This window comes from Chlorocebus sabaeus, chromosome 20, assembly GCF_047675955.1.
Source record: "Chlorocebus sabaeus isolate Y175 chromosome 20, mChlSab1.0.hap1, whole genome shotgun sequence".
Taxonomy (NCBI): Eukaryota; Metazoa; Chordata; class Mammalia; order Primates; family Cercopithecidae; genus Chlorocebus; species Chlorocebus sabaeus.
Genome location: NC_132923.1, coordinates 3,165,331 through 3,186,071, shown reverse-complemented (window position 1 = coordinate 3,186,071; position 20,741 = coordinate 3,165,331). Strand labels below are relative to the sequence as shown.

Here is a 20,741-nt window from a genome sequence, read left to right as displayed (position 1 = left end):
GTCTTCCTGCTCCTCTAGCTCGTATTTTCTTGACCCAAATTTATAGGATCTGGATAAGAATAGATCCATATCTGGGATATAATAACACTGATAACAATAACAAAACCACTTTGCATTTGTAAACCACTTTCTTCTCTTCATTATTTCCCTGGGGAAAAATAAACAATAAGATATTTCTATTTCTCTAAATTTTGTTCTGATATTTATCAGTGTTCCTGAAGCTATTTCAATATAGTCGTGATCAATTTATAAGAATAATTTTAGGTTCTGCTTTTTTATGTAACTGTGTTATATACACATTCACATATTTAAACACAGCAATTATTATGGCTTTACAGTAACCCATGATGTTAATATGCCACAGATATTACATTACTGAGGCAGTGTAACTTTGTGAAGAGAACACTAGGCTGAGGCTGACACCACCAAATGCCGGCAGGAATGTGGAGCATCAGGAACAGGAATTTGTGGCTGATGGGAATGCAAAATGGTACAGCCACTTTGGAAGGAAGTGTGGCAGTTTCTTAAGAAACTAAACATACTCTTACCATATGATCCAGGAATCATGCTCCTTGGTATCTACCCAAAGGAGATGAAAATCCGCTAATGGATGTTTATAGCAGCTTTATTCATCATGGCCAAATCTTGAAAGCAACCAAGATGTCCTTCAGTAGGTAAATGGATAAATAAACCACGGCCATCCTGAAATGGAATATTATTCCGTGCCAAAAAGAACTACAAAGCCCTGAAAAGACATGGAGGAACCTTAAATTTACATTATTAAGTGAAAGAAGCCAATTTGAAATGGCTACGTATTGTACAATTCCAACTATATGACATTCCAGAGAAGGAAAATTATGGAAACAGGAAAAAGAGCAGTTGTTGCCAGGGGTTAGGGAAGGGGGATTGACTAGGCAGAGCGTAGAGAACTTTTACAGCAATGAGACTATAATGGTGGATACACATCATTGTACATTTGTCCAAACCCACAGAATGTACAACACCAAGAGTGAACCCTAACGTTGACTATGGACTATGGGTGATTTTGATGTCAATGTAGTTTCATCACATGTAAGCAATATGCCACTCTGGTGGAGGATGTTGACAGTGGGAGAGGCTGTGCATGTGTGGCGACGGGGGCATACGGAGACTCTCTATAACTTTCCTGTCAATTTTGCTCTGAATCTTGCCTTGTCGCCCAGGCTGGAGTGCAGTGGCGCGATCTTGGCTCACTGCAAGCTCCGCCTCCCGGGTTCCTGCCATTCTCCTGCCTCAGCCTCCCGCGTAGCTGGGACTACAAGCACCCGCCACCACACCCGGCTAATTTTTGTATTTTTAGTAGAGATGGGTTTCACCATGTTAGCTAGGATGGTCTTGATCTCCTGACCTCATGATCCGCCCACCTCGGCCTCCCAAAGTGCTGGGATTACAGGCGTGAGCCACCGTGCCCGGCCTAAGAAGTCTTTTTAAAAAAAAAAAAAATTCAAAAAGCATGATGTGATACAGATGTAGGAGTTTGACTCCTATCTCTGTCCAACTCTGTGACATTTGATAAATCACTTAACATGTCTCAGTTTTAGTTTCCTCATCTATAACTGGGAACAATAATACCTATCTGATAGAGTTGCCATGGGTATGAAATGAGGCATGTGTCTCGTTCATATCCGATGTTCAATGAATTAGTAGCAGTAGCCACCGTGTGTTTGTGTGTCTTTCTCCCTCATGGGTTAATGAGCTCCTTGTGGGCAGGGACTTACTCATTCTGTAACCACCCATCTAACACACTGCCTGGCACTTGGGCTCCATAGAGGTTTGCTGAGTGAATACTTAGTAAGCTCTAACCTAGGCTTTTCTCTCTGGTGGACATTTGGGTTGTTTCCAGGGTTTTTGCTATGAACAAAATACATTTCAAAGCCTTCGTGTTTTTGTTGTTGTTGTTGTTGTTTTGGGTGTTTTTTGTTTGTTTGTTTTTCATTTGATCTGCACACCCTGTGAAGCAGGCAGAAAGGGGATATTTGCACTTGTCCACACCCTGGTATAGATGGAATAACTGTGGCTCAGGGAAGTGAAGTGACTCCTATGGTCACAGTGCAAATCAGTGACAATAATTAGAACCCCTGACCCTGCCTTCCTTCCTTTAGTAGATCTATTTTCCTTCTAGCTACCGCCTTTTGGATCCATGGCCTCTCCAGAACTAGAGATCGTGATGGTCGGCCTGAGCTGAGAGCAGCACCTGCACACGAGACCCATGTTGAAGGTGGTGTGCTGCCAGTTCCCAGATGGCCCTCTGAAACCCCAGGGAACCTAACACCTTATTCTCAAATACATGAAGGCTTGTATTTTCCCCGAGCAAGGAGCTTCTTAGGAAAGAGCCAGTGTGCCAGCTTTGTTTTTCTTTCTTCTTCTTTTTTTTTTTCCTATGAGGGGGTGAGGAGCCAAGCTCTGAGTTGTCCAGAAGGAGGGACTTAGGCTAAAAATAGCTATGGCGTGTGGTTTGGATCAACCCCTAGTGGTACCCAGGACTGGGGAGGGGAGGGGGATGCTCTGGAGCTGTCGCCAGACTGGTTGCTGTGGAAACGAGAGAGGAGCAGGGGAGCCTGGGAAGTAGGGATGACACAGATAGCAAGTCCTAGTCAGAGCCGCCGCTACATTTAGGAGAAACAGCGGTGTCTGCGGCTCCCACCCTTCAGGGGGCCCGTGGGGGGGGCGGTGTCAGGGGCATGGACGCCACCCCCCAGGGGTCTCTGCTGCCGGCTACTCTCCTCTCCACGTGCTGTGAGTTGAGTTGCGGGGGACTTGGGGTTTGGGCCCCTATTTCCAAGGCAAGTGGGGGTTTGGGAGGAGCTGGTTCTTGGGGGAGTTTACACCAGGTCTCTCCTTCCAAAAAATGAGCCCCCTTACTCCCCAGATCTCTAGAGGGAGGAAGAGGGGCCCAGGAAAAGTGGTACTGCGATCGTCTGCAAAGGGGTCATAGCATGCACAAGAAATGAGGAGTAGGTTGGAGGAACTGAAATTCTTGGAGGGAAGATGGAGAAATCAAGTCCTTGATCTTGGGATAGAGGTAACAATTTCACACTTTCCCTTCCCCTGAGAAAAATGCAGTCCCCCACTCAGGAAGACAGGATTTGGGACACATTCAAAATAAGGTTTGCCTAGATCCCTGGGGCAATGGAGAGTGAGAGAGTTCTGGGGGTGATCAGACATTGGGGTTCGTTCCCCATCCCTGGGCAAACAGATCTGTCTAAGCAGGCCGACTGGGGGTCAGATTACTTATGACCCTGAGAGAACATCTGGAAGCCTACCTGGAACTAAAGCTAGGATGATGAGAGCAGGGTTGTTTTCTGCATGACCTGGGGTCTCTGAGCCAGTCAATGCTTACTCTTCCTGAGGACATCTGAGCTTCAGGGAAGGAAAAGGAAGCTCATTGTCGGGGGCAGGGGAGACCCTAATCTTCCATTGCCATGGGGCTTTTGGACCCTGTGTCCCCTGACTCCATGGACAATAAATGCAGGGGGTGCCCCTAAGCTCAAAGCCATTTCATTTTGATTTCTCTTCCTGCCCTCTCTACCCCAACACACACACACACACACATACCCTCTCCAGAGTGCTGACTGCACAGCACCTCACCCCAGAACATAAAATGCTGGAGTGCTAGGTTTACAGTCACATACCCAGGCAGTTTCTCCCCAGGACCTGGTCAACCATCCAGGCCATCTGTGGTTCCTATGGCACACTCCTCCATCCCCCACCCACTAGCCAGCCCACGTTTCCGTGGAGTGGGAGGAGAGGATCATTCCCAGGAAAGAGAAGGGAAGGTAGAAGAGTCCCAAATCCTTATTCTAAACCTTTCCCTGTATGGTCCATATCTCCCAGAGGACCCTGGGTGCTTTGGGGAAGGACTTTGGACGTCTCTCAGAGCAGATTGCAGCTCAGAGAACTCCTCAGAGGGAAGCATGTGAAGCAAAAGCAGGTGGGCCTCACTTGGAATGTGGGCTTTGGGGCATATGGCAGGTGGGGGCGGGGTTGGTGTTAGGATAGTCCATGGGAAGTAAGAGGCTGGGGGAAATATAACTAGAGGGAGTGGGGAAATAAATGTGGGTGCTTGGTGCTTCACTTGATCTGATTCCATGTCTCTCATGAAGAATAGGATCCCAGAGGGATATGAGCCTAACTCTTGGTAACTCTGGGCTTCCTTTCCCAGGCCTCTGTGTTGGGATCTTCCAGTTCCCCTCCCCATTTGCAAGCTGTCTCCACTAGGAGAAAAAACCCAAGGGAAATGGGGCTGGCCCAAGAGCAGCAGTGATTGGGGGTAGGTCTCAGGGAGGATTGCTAGTGGGAATTTCCTAATGTTCCACCCTTGTGCACTGGAGGGTTTCCACTGACTTTCCACGGCTTTCATTTTTTTCTCCTTTGTAAGCGTGTTGAGGGGAGGGAGTGGAGTGGAGTGAGTGAGGTCCAAGGAGGGAAGAATGAGAAAGACTGTGTATCAGTCTTGGGGTTGAACTTCAAAACAGCCTGCGAGGAGAGCCATTGGTGGTTGCACTGGCTACAGCTGGGGAAGAGATGGTGGAAGTCCTTAGGGCAGGGAGAGCTCCATTACCAGCCTGCCCCCTACCCCAAAAAGCCCCCAGTCTAGTGATTTCAGGAAGTCACTAGGGGGATCTGGGCCTGGGTCTTTGGCCCCGGGACTGCCCCAGAGGTGCTGCTCACCCCAGCTGGAGGTGATGGCACCAAGATCCCTGGTACCTCTTTCCCATGAAAATCATCGTGGAACTTCTACAGTTCTATCCAGTTCAGGTACATTATTCCATTTGACCCTCACCACTTTCTGAGCCTGGGGGGCAGTTAGGGCTGAATGTGTTATTCCCAGAAATAGAGGCTGGGAAACACGAAGGGACTCACCCAGGGCCCTCAGGGCTCGGTGCTGGCCCTGATGTCCCGTGTCTCCCCATCTCCCGAGGGGCCACTCATTCGGCAAACCTTTATTAAGCCCCTCCAGGATCCCCGACGCCGCCGAGGCGCCCAGCAACGCGCGGCGGGTGGCGGCAGCTCGGGCCCCCGCCGCACTCCAGGCGCCCGCAGCGCTCGCCCTGACGCGGCCGCCATGGCGCAGGAGAACGCTGCCTTCTCGCCCGGGCCGGAGGAGCCGCCGCGGCGCCGCGGCCGCCAGCGCTACGTGGAGAAGGATGGTAGGTGCAACGTGCAGCAGGGCAACGTGCGCGAGACATACCGCTACCTGACCGACCTGTTCACCACGCTGGTGGACCTGCAGTGGCGCCTCAGCCTGTTGTTCTTCGTGCTGGCCTACGCGCTCACCTGGCTCTTCTTCGGCGCCATCTGGTGGCTGATCGCCTACGGCCGCGGCGACCTGGAGCACCTGGAGGACACCGCGTGGACGCCGTGCGTCAACAACCTCAACGGCTTTGTGGCCGCCTTCCTCTTCTCCATCGAGACCGAGACCACCATCGGCTACGGGCACCGCGTCATCACCGACCAGTGCCCCGAGGGCATCGTGCTGCTGCTGCTGCAGGCCATCCTGGGCTCCATGGTGAACGCCTTCATGGTGGGCTGCATGTTCGTCAAGATCTCTCAGCCCAACAAGCGCGCCGCCACGCTCGTCTTCTCCTCGCACGCCGTGGTGTCGCTACGCGATGGGCGCCTCTGCCTCATGTTCCGCGTGGGCGACTTGCGCTCCTCACACATAGTGGAGGCCTCCATCCGCGCCAAGCTCATCCGCTCGCGCCAGACGCTGGAGGGCGAGTTTATCCCGCTGCACCAGACCGACCTCAGCGTGGGCTTCGACACGGGAGACGACCGCCTCTTCCTCGTCTCGCCGCTGGTTATCAGCCACGAAATCGACGCTGCCAGCCCCTTCTGGGAGGCGTCGCGCCGTGCCCTCGAGAGGGACGACTTCGAGATCGTTGTCATCCTCGAGGGCATGGTGGAAGCCACGGGTGCGAGCGGGCCTGGGGAGGGGAGCGGGGCTGGCAAAGGGTGGGCAGGGCCCAGGAAGGCAGGGGCAAGACGAGGGGCCAGGGGAGGTGGGGAGGATGGGTGGAGGGGCTGGTGGAGGAGGACAGAGTGAGGTGAGACAGGGGTCGGGGGTGGAGGTGGAACCGAGCAACGCTGCAGAAGGCCAAGAGAAAGCTTGGAGGAATTCTTCGAAATGGCACTGGCGTGGGGCCCTGGGCCCAGAGGAATGTGTCACTTGGAATAGGGAGAGTAATAATAGCTAGTGCTCACCCAGTACTCACCCTGTGTCATGCACAGTTCCAAAGCACTTTCCAACTCTGAGTCGATTTAATCCTAACAAGATTAAAGGTAGCTTCTTGTTATTGTGCTCAATTTTCAGAGACGAGATTGCTCCAATGAGAAGTTAAGGAAATTGTCCACTTTCCTAAGCCAATAAGTGGCCATGCCTGGATTGGACACAGGCAATGTGGCTTCAATGTTTAGTGGTCCCGAGTTGGAAGGAGGGGTTAGGTTCAGGGGTTTTCTAACTGCAGCCAGGTTCAGGCCCCTGGAGTTTGACGGTGAAGGTTTTCCATTGCCTGAGTTATTTCTAGGCTGGATCTTGAGGGGAGCTTAATACCTGGTCTCACTTCTGCCTCGGTTTCCCAATTCATCCATTTCCACTGACAAGGGATATAGATGATGTTACCATTTCTAGCCCTTTTCCAAAAGGAACTGGCAACTCATCTGTGATGTCAATAAGTCCAACCCAGACCTACACAGTGAAGGCTTTGGAAGCAGGTGGGAAAAGACCAGTGTTACAGGAGTCGCAAAGGAGTTTACTTAGGACTTGAGATCTAGAGGATGGATGAGGATGAGGAAACTGCGGGTGGAGGACCAAAGGCCCACTAGGGGGCGCGGCAGTCCCTGCTTCTGACGCCAGAGTTGCTGATGCTCCCTGCCGGCTTCGGTGACAAGCTGGTGCCTTCAGATCCTTTCCCTGGCCCCTTTTCGCTGAGCTTCCGCTTCACACCCCAACCCCACCTCCCCATCACTGTTCCCATTCCTGCTTAACCCCGACTCTTTCCCCTTCCCCCACTCACCCCGTTCCCTTTCCTCTCTTTCTCTCCAGCTGTCACTCCTTTTTTGCCAGTATCTCAGGCAGGCCCCTCACCCTCCAGTGAAGTTCCTGCCTGGCCCTCTTTTCTCTTTGTACCCCCAGCCCTGCCCTCTCCTCCTCGAAGCCCTTCTCTGCCCAGTGTCCCTTATGCCTCTTTCTTCTCTCTCCCACTGGATATTTTCTATCCCAGCTCCACTGAGAAATACCAATGTCTCAGGGCCAGGCTTTCCGAGCTGACAGCCACTGTCCGGTTAGCTAATGTTCACTCTTCTGTTTCCCCTTGTTCCGAGATGGATACGGGTTGGGGGCAAGACCCTGTGACAGAAAGGAGAATGACCTGCCCTGAGGGGTGCACCAGTCCAACAGGTAGATAAGACACAGGCCCCGGGCAGGGAGGACCAGGACAGAGGAGATAAAGATAGGAATCTGTCTGTTTTTCTAGAGAGATAAAGCTGGAAAGGATGGTAATATTTTGGGTGAGACAGTCAGGATTCAAAACGCTTTTGAAAAGCAAGAATAATGAGCCAAACCCCAGCAAGATGACATTTAAAAGGAATAAATATAAAATTCTACATTTAGGCTTTAAAAAAATCACTTATGTAAGCACAGCATGGAAGAGCACTGGTGAAAAAAAGAACTGGGAGTTTTAGTTGGCTACAGGCTTGATGTCGTAGCAATGTGATGCAGCCTCCAAAATGATTATGTAATGTTATCCTGGGCCCTATTAGTGAAAGCGTCATGGCCAGAAGAGAGAGATGGTGCACCTTCTCTTATGCACGGAGCAGGCCACAGTTGGAAAATTTACTACACTCAAAATGCTTAAAGGGCCCTCCCTGGCCATTCTGGCTTGTAATCAAACAAGTAGAATTTTGGAAAACCAGGTCAAATGAGGAATCGTGGAGGAAGCCAGGGATGTTAAGTCAAGAAGAGAAAACATGAGGGAATCTGAGACTCCTGTTTTCAGATACTCAAAGGACTGTGAAGTGGGAGAGGAATGACGCTAAGGGTTGGAAATCCCAGGGGACAGGTTTTAGCTCTGTATAAAGAACAACCCACCTAGTAGAGCTATCATACAAAGGAGTGGGTCCTTTATGAAGTGGTGAGCTATCAGTCCTGGGAGGTAATCAAGCACAAGCCAGATGCCCATTGTTAGAAATGCTCCTTTGGGGAGCCCTATGTGGAGTGAGAAGTTGGACTAGATGATCCCCAAGGTTAGTTTCAAGGTTAAGCTTTTTTTGGCTGGCATCACCAAATGACAGGAGGGGAAAAAAGAGCTGGAGATGAAGAGGAATTGGGGCAAATGGAGAAGAGGTGAGGGAGCTGGGTAAGAACAGGAGCTAGGGCGGGGGAGAAAATGGACTGGACCAAAGGGAGGTGGGAGCCCTTAGGAAGGAATAGAAGGGAGGATGCTGGGAGTAGGGTTGTGGAATGAGAAGAGGAGAGGGAAGCCTGGAGCTGAGATCTCCCCTGACTCATGCCCCTCCTCTCAGGAATGACATGCCAAGCTCGGAGCTCCTACCTGGTAGACGAGGTGCTGTGGGGCCACCGCTTCACGTCAGTGCTGACTCTGGAGGACGGCTTCTACGAGGTGGACTATGCCAGCTTTCACGAGACTTTTGAGGTGCCCACACCTTCATGCAGTGCTCGAGAGCTGGCAGAGGCTGCGGCCCGCCTTGATGCCCATCTCTACTGGTCCATCCCCAGCCGGCTGGATGAGAAGGTGGAGGAGGAGGGGGCGGGGGAGGGGGCAGGTGGGGAAGCTGGGGCCGACAAAGAGCAGAATGGCTGCCTGCCCCCCCCAGAAAGTGAGTCCAAGGTGTGACCAGCTTTCTCCGGACCCCTGTGGCAGACCGGGGCCCAGACACAGGTACATAGGGAACTGCATATCGGAGGAGGAGGAGGAGGAGGAGGAGGAGGAGGAGAAGGTAGGCAAAGCCCCTGGAAATGTGCTAACGTTGGAAAGTCCCCATCCCCCGGAATCTCAAGTCTAGAATCCAGTATGGAAGGGAGGGGTCCTGATTTCAGGGAAATGGAGGGTGCGGCCAGGTGAACATGCCAGTCTGTGTTTGACCTTCACATTTGTTCATGAGTGGATGGACGGACAGAAGGATGGACTTTTGGGGGTTGGATGGGAAGATGGTGGCAGATAAAGACAGCTGACAGATACATAAATGGACCAACAGACAATTGGTTCACTCAGGGCTGCCACTAACCTGTAGAACACCTCTGTGCAAATTCTAAAAAGGAACCCTTTTCCTCCAGACAGATACAGCCCCAAACCAGGGTGCATGGCTTGGGGAGCAGAGTGTAGGATGGATTGCAGTCCCCACTCACCTCTTCTGCCAGCCTCCCCACATATGGCACAACTGTCTAATGACACGGTAGGCCAAGCTGAAGCAAAGGAGAAAGGAGCCGCACCAAGATGGACACATGAGGAGGGTGCCCTCCTAGCTCCACCCTCACCAGGATGAAGGGGTGCAAGGGGGCTCAGCAAGGTGTGAATGACCTTAGTCTGCAAGTTCAGGGAAGCAGGCAGAGCAGGGAGGTGCCTGAGCTGGGGCCTGGAGAAGGGCCTGGGCCTGGGAAAGGACAACCAGCAATGGCTATTTTCTTACAGTGGAGTGAGATCTTACAGGTATCAGGCACAGGCAGGAAGAGGGAGAGAGCTTCTGAGGAGGAAGGGACAGAGAGAGATCTAGAAAGTGGGTTCACTAGAGCTGGGACACAGGGAGCCCCTAGAAAAGCAGTGTGTCCTTGGGGCACAGTCATTCACATCACTGATTGGGTGCCATGTGGAGTGGACATTCAAAAACCTGGTTCCTGTCCTCAAAATAAGGGGCACCTGGGAAAACAGAGAAATCGACCTGTGGCGACCGAACAAGGGATGATTCAAACTGACAACTTGCGCAGTCCCGCGGAGGGTGGGGGAGTGTGGGTGATCAGAAGGCTGGGGCCAGTGTAAGCCATAAGGAATATTTAAGTCAGGAGTTAGAAATCTTCAGTGTACATTGGAATCACCTGGAGGGCTTGTTAAAAGACAGATTTTTGGGCTCCACTCCAAGGGTTTCTGACCCAAGAGGTGGGTCAGAAAAAAATGTGCACTCCTAAGAAGTCCCCAGGTCATGCTGTTGCTGCTGGACTGGGGACCACACTTTGAGAACCTGTGCTCTAAGCACAGACTTGTAAGTCATATCAGGACATGGGGTATAGAAACTGAGGAGTAGCTGAGAGGAAGATGAGAGAAGCTAAGAAGCTGAGGATCCTCACAGGAGCAGACAGAGAAATGTGAAGGGCGGGGCTTTGTGTGTGGGAAAGGGACCCGAAGCCCAGGCTGAAGAGTTTAACTTTGGGCCCAGGAACTCAACCATCAGTGGAAACAGGGCAGTGACAAGTGGAGGGGGTGTCTGGAAGCTGAGCAGGCCCGACAGAGAGATGAAGTCATCAGAAGGACGTGAGGGGGTTCCTGGGGAGGCCAGGGGGAGGTGGAACAGGAAGGGTTTTAGGGGCAAAGGACAGAACCCCTTGTAGGACTGGAGGCAGGATTGAATGTAGGAGAAAATCTGAGAGAAGTGATAGGAGTCAGAACATCTGGATGTGTCTGCAGCCTGCTGTCAGCCCAACTGGGCCACGGGGTCCCAAAGACACATATTCTCACCCCACCTCCACCTGCTTCCTGATCACATCCCAGTCACCAGCGGCAGCTTCCTGGATGGTGGGGAAGAACAATGGCAAGTTGAGAGGGGCAGAGGGGTGCAAGGGACCTGAAGCTGGCCTGGAGAAAAGCGTAGGCCCAGGAGAGCCTGCCTTGGGACAGTGCCTGTCTCCCACATAGCAGCACTGGCCCAGCAAGAACCTTCTCCCTTGGCCCTGGCCACATCCCACTCCTGCCCTTTCATAAGCCCCCTGGGGAAAGCACTCGTCTTCTCTGTTCCAGGCTGGACAGCTAGGGTCCTATGGGCACAGCCAGGGTCCTATGGGCACAGCCAGGGCCCTATGGGCACAGCAGGGTCCTATGGGCACAGCCAGGGTCCTATGGGTCCTCTGGAAGCAAGAAAGGGGGCCATGGAAGGAGCCCAGACAGTTTGGGTTCACTCAGAGAGGACCCAAGTCCCAGTCCCTTCCTTTCAGTCAAAGCACGGATATCTTTGCCTCAGGTCACAGGGCCACCAGGGGGTCCTGTCATCAAAGATGAGATTCCTGAATGCTGGTATTGGCTGGTCCCCTAAGAACAGATGTTGGGGTGTGGAATGGGGATTCATTTGGGTTTCAGAAAAACAGGGGAGTCTGGACAAGAGGGGATGGGCTACTTGGTATCCACACACACGCACTCACACAGGAGCCAACCCTTTGCAACTGAACAAGCAGAGAAACTGAGGCTGGAAAGGCCCCTCCTGCCTGCTGAAGTCACTGGGACCCTGCCACACCTCTCCTCGCCACTGTCACCACTCAGGGCACCACTGTACAGTGCAACAAGTCAGGAGACCTAGGTCCTACTCCTGACACTTGCTAATTAGCTCTATGACTCTGGGCAAATCGCATATCTGGGCCTCAGTTTCCTCATCTGTAAAAATGACACTTAGCAAACTCGTAATGCTCAATAAATGTTTAAATAACAACTGAAGGAGGCCTACTGGATGCCTCTTAAGGTGCCGTGCAGGTAAGAATTTTGTGCCATGCAGGTAAGAATTTTAGGATCAGAGAATCCTTAGGCAAGAAAATTCATGAAACTCCTGGGGCACTGGAGGAGGGGGGAAGCTGAAGGATGGGAGGGAGGAGATCCCAGGGTGGGTATAGGCAGGTGAAGCAGGTATATGCGGGTGTAGCAGGTATATGCGGGTGTAGTAGGTATGTGCGGGTGTAGTGGGTGTATGCGGGTAGTGGGTGTATGCAGGTACAGCAAGTACATGAGGGTACAATGGCTCTGTGGACACACGGGCCCTCCCCTGACTGCCTGTTGTCCCAGCCTGAGTATCAGTTGTGTTCTGAGGCTTCTATTCTGCTGCTATCAGTCAGAAGGAACAAGAATTGCAGCCCCAGGGCCTAGTGGGAGGACTCAGGTCCAAGACTAGCCTGACCAGGAGAATAAGAAGAGTGGGGGAAAGTCTGGGGAGCTCAGAAAAGGCACTGCCTCTGGAGGCCCATGCCCTTTAACATGGGAGAAGCTGGGGAGGGGGGACCACATGCAGCTGGAACCTACCCTCCTTTTCTATGCTTCCCTCCCCAAGTAGGAGTCCAGTCAGGAGTTGTCTCAGCCCTGACAGTTCAGGCAGCAGATGGAACCCAGGTGTCCCCTCCTGGGGTAGGTGGCATGGCCCGCGGAGGCCAGATGGTGTTTGTGGTGGGAAGAGAGGCCTGGGTCGTCCAGAATAGGTTGTCAACCCCCAACCACCTCCCTACTGTGCACCCTGAGCCTTTTACAGTCTCATGGTAGGGAAGACACAGCCAAGCCTGCTTTTTATAAAACCAGTTTATTCACATTTTAGAAAAACTAATTCCAGGATGGGGAATGGCCTCTCTATAGGATCCCTATGAGATCAAGAACAGAAGGCCAGAGGGAGGGGCTTGGGAGGGAAGGAGTGGGGAAGGGGACGCATGTCTCCCATTCTGGGTAGTGGGAAGTCAAATAAATTAAAGGAAGAGTGGACAGAGGGAGAGGGTGTCCAGGCAACCAGAGGAGGGCTTGGAGCTGGGCCGGAAGACAGTCAACACCTGCAAGACCTGAAAAGGGCGCCCAGCGTGAGCTAAGGACAGAGAGCCCTGCGTGGGGCTCCCTCGTGGCCTCCACCCCTTAGCAGGGCCCTGTGGATCTGAGCTGCCTACTCCTCCTCCAGGTGGGGCCTGGGAGGGAGCAGCTTGGTTCAGGACTTGGTGGTGGGAAGCCCAGTGAAAACAAGGTTGGGGGGTTCTTTTCCCTCACCTGGGGAGTAAGAGATCACCGTTTTCGAAGCCTCTTCATGAAGCAGCAAGTGATGGTACCAAGGACAGTGGCACCAGTGACTAGGGCCACCCCTGTACCCACCAGCAGAGGCACAAACAGGGTGTCCAGGGCTGGGGGAGAGAGTATGACTGTTCAGAGAGGATGCCATCATCCTCCACCCATCACACTTGCCTCTACACTTTCCCCATCAAGTTCTCTGAACCCACCTTCTCCATTCACAGGCACCCCTATCCCTGCCCACAGCCTGCCCCCTCAGCATGCAAGTCAGCATCAACCACAGAGGACCCCATGCAGGTGGGCACTGCAGGGCTGGAAGTTGGATTTTTTGAGACTTCATGTGACAGGATGTGGAGGAGAGAGAGAGTAGCAGGAGGGTGAGAAGATGGGAAGGGAAGGCCAGCAGCAGGGGCCGGGAGGAAGGCAGAGTGAAGAGGGTAGAGGGGGTGTCACTTACCATGCATGTAGGGGTAGACTGTAACAGGCCCTGAGCGGGCACTGCCCGCCTGGTACCAGCTGTAGTCGGCATGCTGCACCCAGGCGCTGGGGGCGCAGTGGTACACGCCTTCATCCTCGGGCCCCAAGCTGTGCAGTCTCAGCCGATGGCTTCGGGGCCCCACCAGCTCTACGCTGACGGGGCCTCCTCCAGGCCGGACTCCCAGCTCTGCCACACCATCCTGGCCCACGCCACCCACCAGCTGGGCAGGGACAGAGCTGAGCTCTCCGTCCTCTGGTCGCTCCACCCACCAGCTGGCGGCCAGCCGCAGTCCTGGGGGGCCACCCCGCACAGAGATGTTGCACAGCAGGGAGGCAGTCTCCCCCCGGTACACTGTGCCTCCTGCTAGCCACGCCACAGCCTCCAGCACCACGCCTGCAGAACAAAGGACATGGGGTCAGAGGGTGCAGGGCCAGGGAGCATGGGGTTAGAGCTGCTGCCAAGCACCGCCGCAGGAAACTCAGGGTATTCCCACAATATTGGGAGAAGAGGAGCGTGAGGCTGTGGCATGCAAGCAGCTGATGGAGAGGGAGGGGGGCATGGAAACAGAAGGAAAAGGGGTTGACAATCCTCGAACCCTGTCCAGGGCCCAGCCCCCTCTCACCTTCCTCCCGCACGTGCACAGGGAGAGGCCGGGAACGGGCACTGGCTGCTTCACGAAGCCGGGTCCCAGACCCCCGAACATAGGCTTTGGCGAGGCAGCGGTAGGTGCCCGCATCACCAGGCCTGGCAGCCTCTAGCCGTAGCCGGTATGTTCTGGATGCCACCTTCTCCATGGCAATGTGTCGGCCCTCATAGCCAGGGCCCAGGCTGCCCACACCCTCTGTGTCCAGCTGGGCTACCAGGCGGCCAGGCCCAGGTGCCCCCGCAGGTGCCATCTCCCAACCTACAGAGTATGCAGCATGACGGCCTGCTGGGGGAAGTGCCCCTGACACATTGCACAGCAGTTCCAAGGGCTCCCCTGGGCCGATCCGACGTTCACCAGGCCCCACTGTTACTGCCAGCTGGCTGGCTGAAACACAGGAAGGGGAAGAGGTGTCATGGAGGCAGGAGGGGACACAGAGGCACCTGATTCCCAATTTTCTGTTTCCTCCTTGACAGCAGCAACTTCAAAACCTCCTGTCTGCCCCTCACTGGGTATGATCATCTTTCTCCTTGGGGGCTTGAATCTCACCCCTCAGGTATGGGCCTCCTATCTCTATACCCAATTTCTGAGCAGAGAAAACCCATCAAGGGCAGAGGGGGAAGAAATGCTAACAAGGCTGCTCACTCTGTGGAAGATGAGTTCCTTGGAGGCAGATGATAGCTATCTGGTACCCCCTGTGGCCACAGCGCCCACCAGGATACTGTCCCTCCCAGCTCCCACAGTGGGATGTATAAGTGGTACTTACACAGTGTCTGCACGTCCACGTGGGCCAGGACAGCCCTTTTCTCTGCGATCTGGGCCCAGCTGCCATCAGGATCCTGAATCCACTCAGCGGCAGTGCAGTGGTAGGTGCCTGCGTCCCCTGCCTGGGCACCCCCTACTACCATGCGGTACCGATCGGTCCCTTCCTTGCCCAGACGAAGCTCCCCTGCAGCCAGTCGCTCAGCATAGGGAGCTCCGGCCTCCACGGCCAAGTCTGACCGGATTCCCACCACTTCCTGCAGAGTTGCTCGCCCAACTGGTGCCTCAGGCACCGATCGCCCAAAGGACACAGCCAGGTGTGTGTGCTTCTGTGTGCTTGTCCTCGCCAGGCAGCCCAGTGCCAGCTCCTGCCCCTCATGCACCATCAGGCGTGGGGGTGAGGTTGGGGCCTGGCGGCCTCGGGGCCCTGGGGGGGCAGCAGACACCTGGAGGGCATCTGGAAGAACTGGAGAGAACAGCTGGAGTGAGGGAGGGCTGGGAGCTAGCAGCCCTTGTTACTGTTTCCTGTGTACAGCCTATCTCCCTAAATAGACTGTGAGCTCTCAGAGGGCAAAGATTGCATGTTGTATTATTTCCTCTGTAACTCAGTGGTGCCAAGTGCAGTACTGGGCACAGCACAGGCACTCAATAAATACTTGTTGAATTTCGTAGAACCAGCCCATGTTGGTTCTATGTTCGAGACTGACCCCTGTTTGAAATCCTGAGAAAAGTGGTTCTGTCTTCCTTCTCAGAACACAAAGAAACTTAGTGAGAATGTCACATGGTCTCACTCCTTCTCTAACTCTACTCTCTTTGCCAGATCTGGGTCCTGTACTGTCCAGGAGTAGAGTCTATTCAACCCAATAGTCTTCCTCGTTCTTGGGAATGGAAAGGGGAATGGACAACTTAAGGACCCTTCTTCTCCCAGGAGGGGTCTTGATATGATAAGACAAGCACTGGCCTGGGTGAGGAAATCTGGGTTTGAGTCCCTTATCAGTCACTGAGTTATTGGGCGACTTTGGGCAAGTCACTTAACCTCTTTGGGCCTCAAGTTCCTTGGCTACAAAACCTAAGGGGCAGTTAGATAGGTCACTTGTGGCTTTGACTTTCTGCCTTGAGAGGGTGTGTGGCCCCACCCCATCCCAGGGCCCAGTACCTCTCAGCTCCACCTTGCCGCTGTAGCTGCCCAGGTAGCGGGTATCAGTGGAGGGGGTGTGGCACTCATAAATGCCAGCATCCTGGGCCTGCAGGCGGGCAATCTTGAGCACCACAGCATCACCTTGTAGGCGCTGCACCTGCACCTCACCCGCCACCACTCGGGACTTGAAGATAGCATAGGAGAACTGGGTATCCTTGGTACTGACAATGCCCAGTGCAGTATCTGGGGCCTCAGGCCTATACAGGAACCACTCGAAGTTCTGCTGGGCAGGTCCCTCGTAGCCGGTCACATTGCAGGAGATGGAGACAGCTGTTCCAGTCACGCGGTACAAGGGCCCCTCGGGGACCAGCACCTCCCGGGCCCAGCATCCCATTCCTGTAGGGAAAGGCAGAAGAAGTTGGAGATGCCTGGTTCCCCATTCCATGCCCTCTGCCACCACAAGCACCATTCTTGATCTCTTGCCTACAAAAGGAAAGGACACCTGGGGAAGACGGTCCACAGCTTGGACCCTGTTCTGAGAATAGGAAAGGGATGCTGTGATATAAGACACCTGGATGTCAAGAAGGTGGCACGGGCCCAGGATTGCCTTGGCACCTAGATGCATCCCATTTCTGGTGGACTAGAAGCAGAGGGCCTGAAGGCAGAAAGGAGTACATCTGATTCCTGACCTAACCAGGCTTTGGTTCCAGCTAAACCTTGATCTGTCCCTGCCACTCACCCACCTCCATGTCTGCCATTCCTTCCTCAGTGCCTGGCCAGGGGAGCCTTCTGGCTGGGGGATGCTGAGACTACATGTCCCTCCCCTTTGCTTGAGGGGAGCTGGCAGTCTTGCTCAGAAGTGCTAGTTGGCTCAGCTGTGTCACCTGGACCAGACAATGGAGCCAGTGACCCTAGCTGGAAAGGGCACAGGCCCAGTCAGTTCTCACCACACAATGCCCTCCCCCCTCCAGCTGCGCCATGAGCTCACTGCTTCTCTCACCCCACAGGGCTGCCCAGGCAGCTGGGGCTTCTGGGGCAAGATCCAGGCTCTGCTCTCGCCATTGGGGCAGAAGATCCCCTCCTCCAGTGCCTACCAACCTTCCTGGCTAGCCCAGCAGACACACAAGGCGCCTGCCCCAGTTCCTTAACAAAGCCTTCATTTGCATATGGTATGCATTCATTTACATATATGGCTCTCTTTCTGTAGGGAGGCATTAAATCCCAAGCTGCCCCGTCTCATCTCTCTCCCTTCAGAAAGGCCAAACCTCTCTTCTTCACCCTACTCCACCCCTATGCCCAACTCTACCCCAGCAGATACTCCTGGCAGACTTAGAGGGCTTAGCTCCTCCCTTCTCTCCTTCCATAGCTCCCACTAGATAAAATCGCAGAACCTCAGAATGTAAAGAGGGCTAGGCTACCCCTCCCCACCTCCCCATTTTACAGATGAGAAAGGTAAGGCAGGAAAAGTATAATATCTTAGCCAAGATCATGCTGTTCCTAGATGGCTTCCACACACTCCTCCAGAGGGGCAAAACCAGGGAGGAAAATGGGGAAACTCCAAGGCCAGGCCTGAAGGGACTGACCTCACCAACCAGAGTGTCACTTTTAGGCCTCCCAGGGGGATACCATGGACTTTCTGCAGAAGCTAGAGGAAAATGCCCAGGAGTCTGTGGTCAAACTCTACCCTCCAGCTTCTCTAGAATGGCTCCTCTGAACTTCCCCACCCCTGCTGCTGGGCTCCTAGCCCCTTCCTTTATCCTCTGGCTGAGTCACAGGGAGAACTCATGGTCTGTTGTTAAGGGCACAGGCTGTCAATCAGGAAGTGAGATTCCAGTACCATCCCCATGCCCAGCTGTGTGGCCTGGGATCCAGTCTCTTTCTGTCCTAGGCCTCGGTTTCCACACTGGAGGAGAACTAAGAGCTCCAGCTCTGACAGTGCATGAGTGCGTATGTGACTCAGGAGAGCCCTGCCCCAGGCCAGGCAAGTTTCATAATCAGGGTGATGGTGGAGACCGCCAAGCTGATACCTTCCCTGACTGCCTCGGGGCAGACTGCTCAGAAGGCCCCCTCCCATCTTCCTGGCTCCACAACTGCTGATGCTTGGAGATCCCCATGGGAAAGTTACCTCCACAGCCTTAGGAAATCAGTTGCTACACAGCTCTCTCTCCCCTCCTCTGTATTAGTTGCAGCGAGGAAAGGGAGAGCAAAGAGGCCTGCTTTGGAATCAGATCTGTGTTCAAATCCTAGCCCTAATACTCACTAAATGTGCTCTCTGGGGCAAGTTACTTCAATTTCCTCACTTGTGAAATGAATGTAAGTGCCCACAGGCAGTGGGTGCTCAGACGTCTGCGTGCTCCTTTTTCAACCACAGGCCAGCACTTCCCCACCTCCCTGGGCTCCTCCCTGCTCCATGCTGCCCACTGGGGAAAACACAGCAAGTGCTAGGCAACCCAGGTCCCACAGAGCCTTCCTCTCTGTACATCCTCCTGCCACCTGCCTAGGGACCAAGGAGAGGACTCATCCTAGCCCTGCAGGGCCCAGGGACCTGCAGCAGGGGAAGGCTTTGCTTGGTGCCACTGTGGAGCCCTGGTCTAGAAACAGGCAGCTGGGGCTACCTTCAGCCTCTGCCTTGACGACAGCAGCTCTGAAGTCATCATCCCCACCTCCACACTTCACTCTCATTTCAAGGGCTTCAGCCTCATCAACATCTGTACTGGCAGTTTCACTTCTCCACGCCATACTCTTCCCCAGACCACCTCCTACAGGCAGCCTTCCAGTTCAGGCCAAAAACAATTCCACTGTCATTACCCCCATGCATCCATGCAAGATTAGCCCAGAACAACCCACCATGAACACCCACCACAGCAGGCACAAGGTGCTTTGAGATCCCAGGATCAGTCTCCATGGAACCTGGTTTCTCCTGAGGCAAGGAAGCTGGAACTAAGCGGGTGTGAAAACTGATGGGTGGCTGCAGAGCCAAGTGCCATTTGGGAGAGAGGAAGAAGGGCAAAGAGGGACCCAACCTGGGGTGGAGATGGGGGTGAGAGAGAGAACTGCCCCCAGTTGATGAAGTGTGTGGAGCGCAACTGGGAGAGACTTACTTCAAAGATCGTGGGCAGAACTGATCTCTGGGCCTCCAGCCAACTCTAGGGCAATTATGAAGCTGGGCAGGCACTGCCCACGCAGGGCGGGCACCCAAGGCCAGGCCTGGAGCTGAGTGCGGGGCAGAAACGAGTCGCAGCATTTGGTGCAGCGACCCCAGGACGTGGGTATGCTAGCTGAGAAGTGGGGCCTGCCCCAGGAGGCCAAGCAGTGCCTGGGGCAGCACTTCAGTGGGTCCTCCCTGTGCCCCACTCCCTGGCTTGGAGCTGGGGAGCCTGCACTCTTCCCAAGACTGGCTTGGCGGGCAGCCACAAAGCGCAGCTGGCCGCCGACCCCGGGGAGGCTGGAGGTACCCCTGACGAGGGGGATGTGAGGAGCCCCGAAATGCTCGGGAGGTGCTGGGTGGCAGGCACCTGCCCGGCGGGGCCGGGAACCGGAACGGGGGCCTGACTTACCTAGCATTAGTAGCAGCAGCAGCAGCAGCGGCGGCGACGGCGGCAGCAGCGTGGGCCTGAGGGCGCCCATCCTGCGCGGCCAGGTCTGGGGAGGCTCCGGGGGATAGCGCGGGTTCTGGGGGGCCGGTGGGGTGGGGGGCGCATGCCCAGGTGGGGGGCAGGAAGCTGGACAGCGAGGCGTGGGTGCGCCGAGCGAGCTGAGCTGGAGCTGCCGAATCCCCTCCCTCCGCCCCTCCCGTTGCTTTCCCTCCAGCCCTCGGCAGTTCTGAGACCATTCTAGCCCCGGCCCGCCCCGGCACCGCCCCTTCCTCCGCCCCGTCTAAGCCCGCCCCGCCCCGGACCCAGCCCTGGCCCTGCCCGCCCCACCCCGCCAGACTCAGTCCTTTGCTCCGCACTTGGCCCGGCCCCGCCCTGCCCCTGGAAACTCACCTTTGCTTCGCACTGAGTCCCAGCCCCGCCTCGGTCCCGCCCCTCCCCGCCCCGTCCCGCCCCGCCCCGTCCCGCAAGACTCCAGCCCTGGCTCCGCCCCGGGTCTCGGCCCAGCCCCAGTTCCGGCCCCTCCCTCGCCCCGCCCCACCAGGACTACAGTAGGACTACAATCTTGGCTCCGCCCCGGGACCCGGCCCCGCCCCGGTCCCAAGCCCCACCCCTTCCCAGTCCCCCCAGGGCTAACGTCAGCCTCCAAACCTGACTCCGTCATGGACCCCGACCTCGCCCCGCCCCTGGCCCTGGCCCTGGCTCCTCCCGAGGCCCCGGCATGAGTGAGCTAATTGCACCTCGGCGCATCGAAATTCCCACCCAGCCTCGCACAGAGCGCACCCCACCCCGCACCTGCCAGCCTTTCCTGGAGAATTGGGTGCAGGGGCCCTGGGATTGGCTGTGGCCACGCATTTAGAATTCAGTTATTTTCTCTGAGCCATAGTCCTCGCTACAAACCCTGTTGAAGTAGGGGTTGGCAGAACCCAGGAGTTCCTGAATGCTAAGGGTTTGAGCTGAAGGGCGCTTCCAGGATCCACAAGGTCACTGGAGACCTGTTTTTCACCCCCTCAGAGGGCAAAACCAAAAGAAAAATGGATTAGGAGAGGCGGCCGTCCATGTGACGTCATTTCTGGGTTGGGTGATCCTAGCCCAGTTGTTTAACCTCCTTCAACTTCAG

General features: G+C 54.9%; 2 protein-coding genes across 5 annotated transcripts in view; one reads left to right on the top strand and one right to left on the bottom strand.

The window, feature by feature from the left end:
• The window catches only part of KCNJ9 (potassium inwardly rectifying channel subfamily J member 9), a 42,978-nt gene extending 31,285 nt beyond the window's left edge, over nucleotides 1-11,693 (top strand). The window contains exons 4-5 of the mRNA XM_073008230.1: nucleotides 2,162-5,954; nucleotides 8,563-11,693. Of these exons, the coding sequence (XP_072864331.1) occupies nucleotides 4,934-5,954; nucleotides 8,563-8,894 (1,353 nt within the window). The 5' untranslated portion in view covers nucleotides 2,162-4,933 and the 3' untranslated portion in view covers nucleotides 8,895-11,693. The remainder of the gene's footprint in view (nucleotides 1-2,161; nucleotides 5,955-8,562) is intronic.
• Nucleotides 11,694-12,415: 722 nt separating this feature from the next.
• Nucleotides 12,416-19,836, bottom strand: IGSF8 (immunoglobulin superfamily member 8). 4 transcript variants are annotated; one of them, XM_073008227.1, is made up of 7 exons: nucleotides 18,644-18,846; nucleotides 16,047-16,424; nucleotides 14,895-15,356; nucleotides 14,108-14,515; nucleotides 13,465-13,878; nucleotides 12,990-13,120; nucleotides 12,416-12,790 (listed from the first exon to the last, which is right to left on the bottom strand). In XM_073008227.1, the coding sequence occupies exons 1-6, from the start codon at nucleotides 18,765-18,767 to the stop codon at nucleotides 13,005-13,007; spliced, it is 1,902 nt and encodes a 633-aa protein (XP_072864328.1). In that variant the 5' UTR covers nucleotides 18,768-18,846; the 3' UTR covers nucleotides 12,416-12,790; nucleotides 12,990-13,004. The 4 variants fall into 4 exon arrangements, with proteins under 4 accessions (XP_072864328.1, XP_007974714.2, XP_037853630.1 ...); XM_007976523.3 differs by lacking the exon at nucleotides 18,644-18,846 and adding an exon at nucleotides 19,586-19,836 and having other exon boundaries at nucleotides 12,425-12,790; XM_037997702.2 differs by lacking the exon at nucleotides 18,644-18,846 and adding an exon at nucleotides 18,889-19,498 and having other exon boundaries at nucleotides 12,429-12,790.
• Between the last annotated feature and the right edge of the window lie 905 nt (nucleotides 19,837-20,741).

Bases quoted from the DNA above. Each gene is read 5' to 3' on its own strand.
- IGSF8 (XM_073008227.1), bottom strand. From the start codon at position 18,767: ATGGCGTGGAGAAGTGAAACTGCCAGTACAGATGTTGATGAGGCTGAA. The intron at 16,425-18,643 runs GTAGCCCCAGCT...CTTTCCCTACAG, and splicing joins CGTCAAGGCAGAGGCTGAAG to GAATGGGATGCTGGGCCCGG. The intron at 15,357-16,046 runs GTACTGGGCCCT...TGTTCTCTCCAG, and splicing joins CGGCAAGGTGGAGCTGAGAG to TTCTTCCAGATGCCCTCCAG.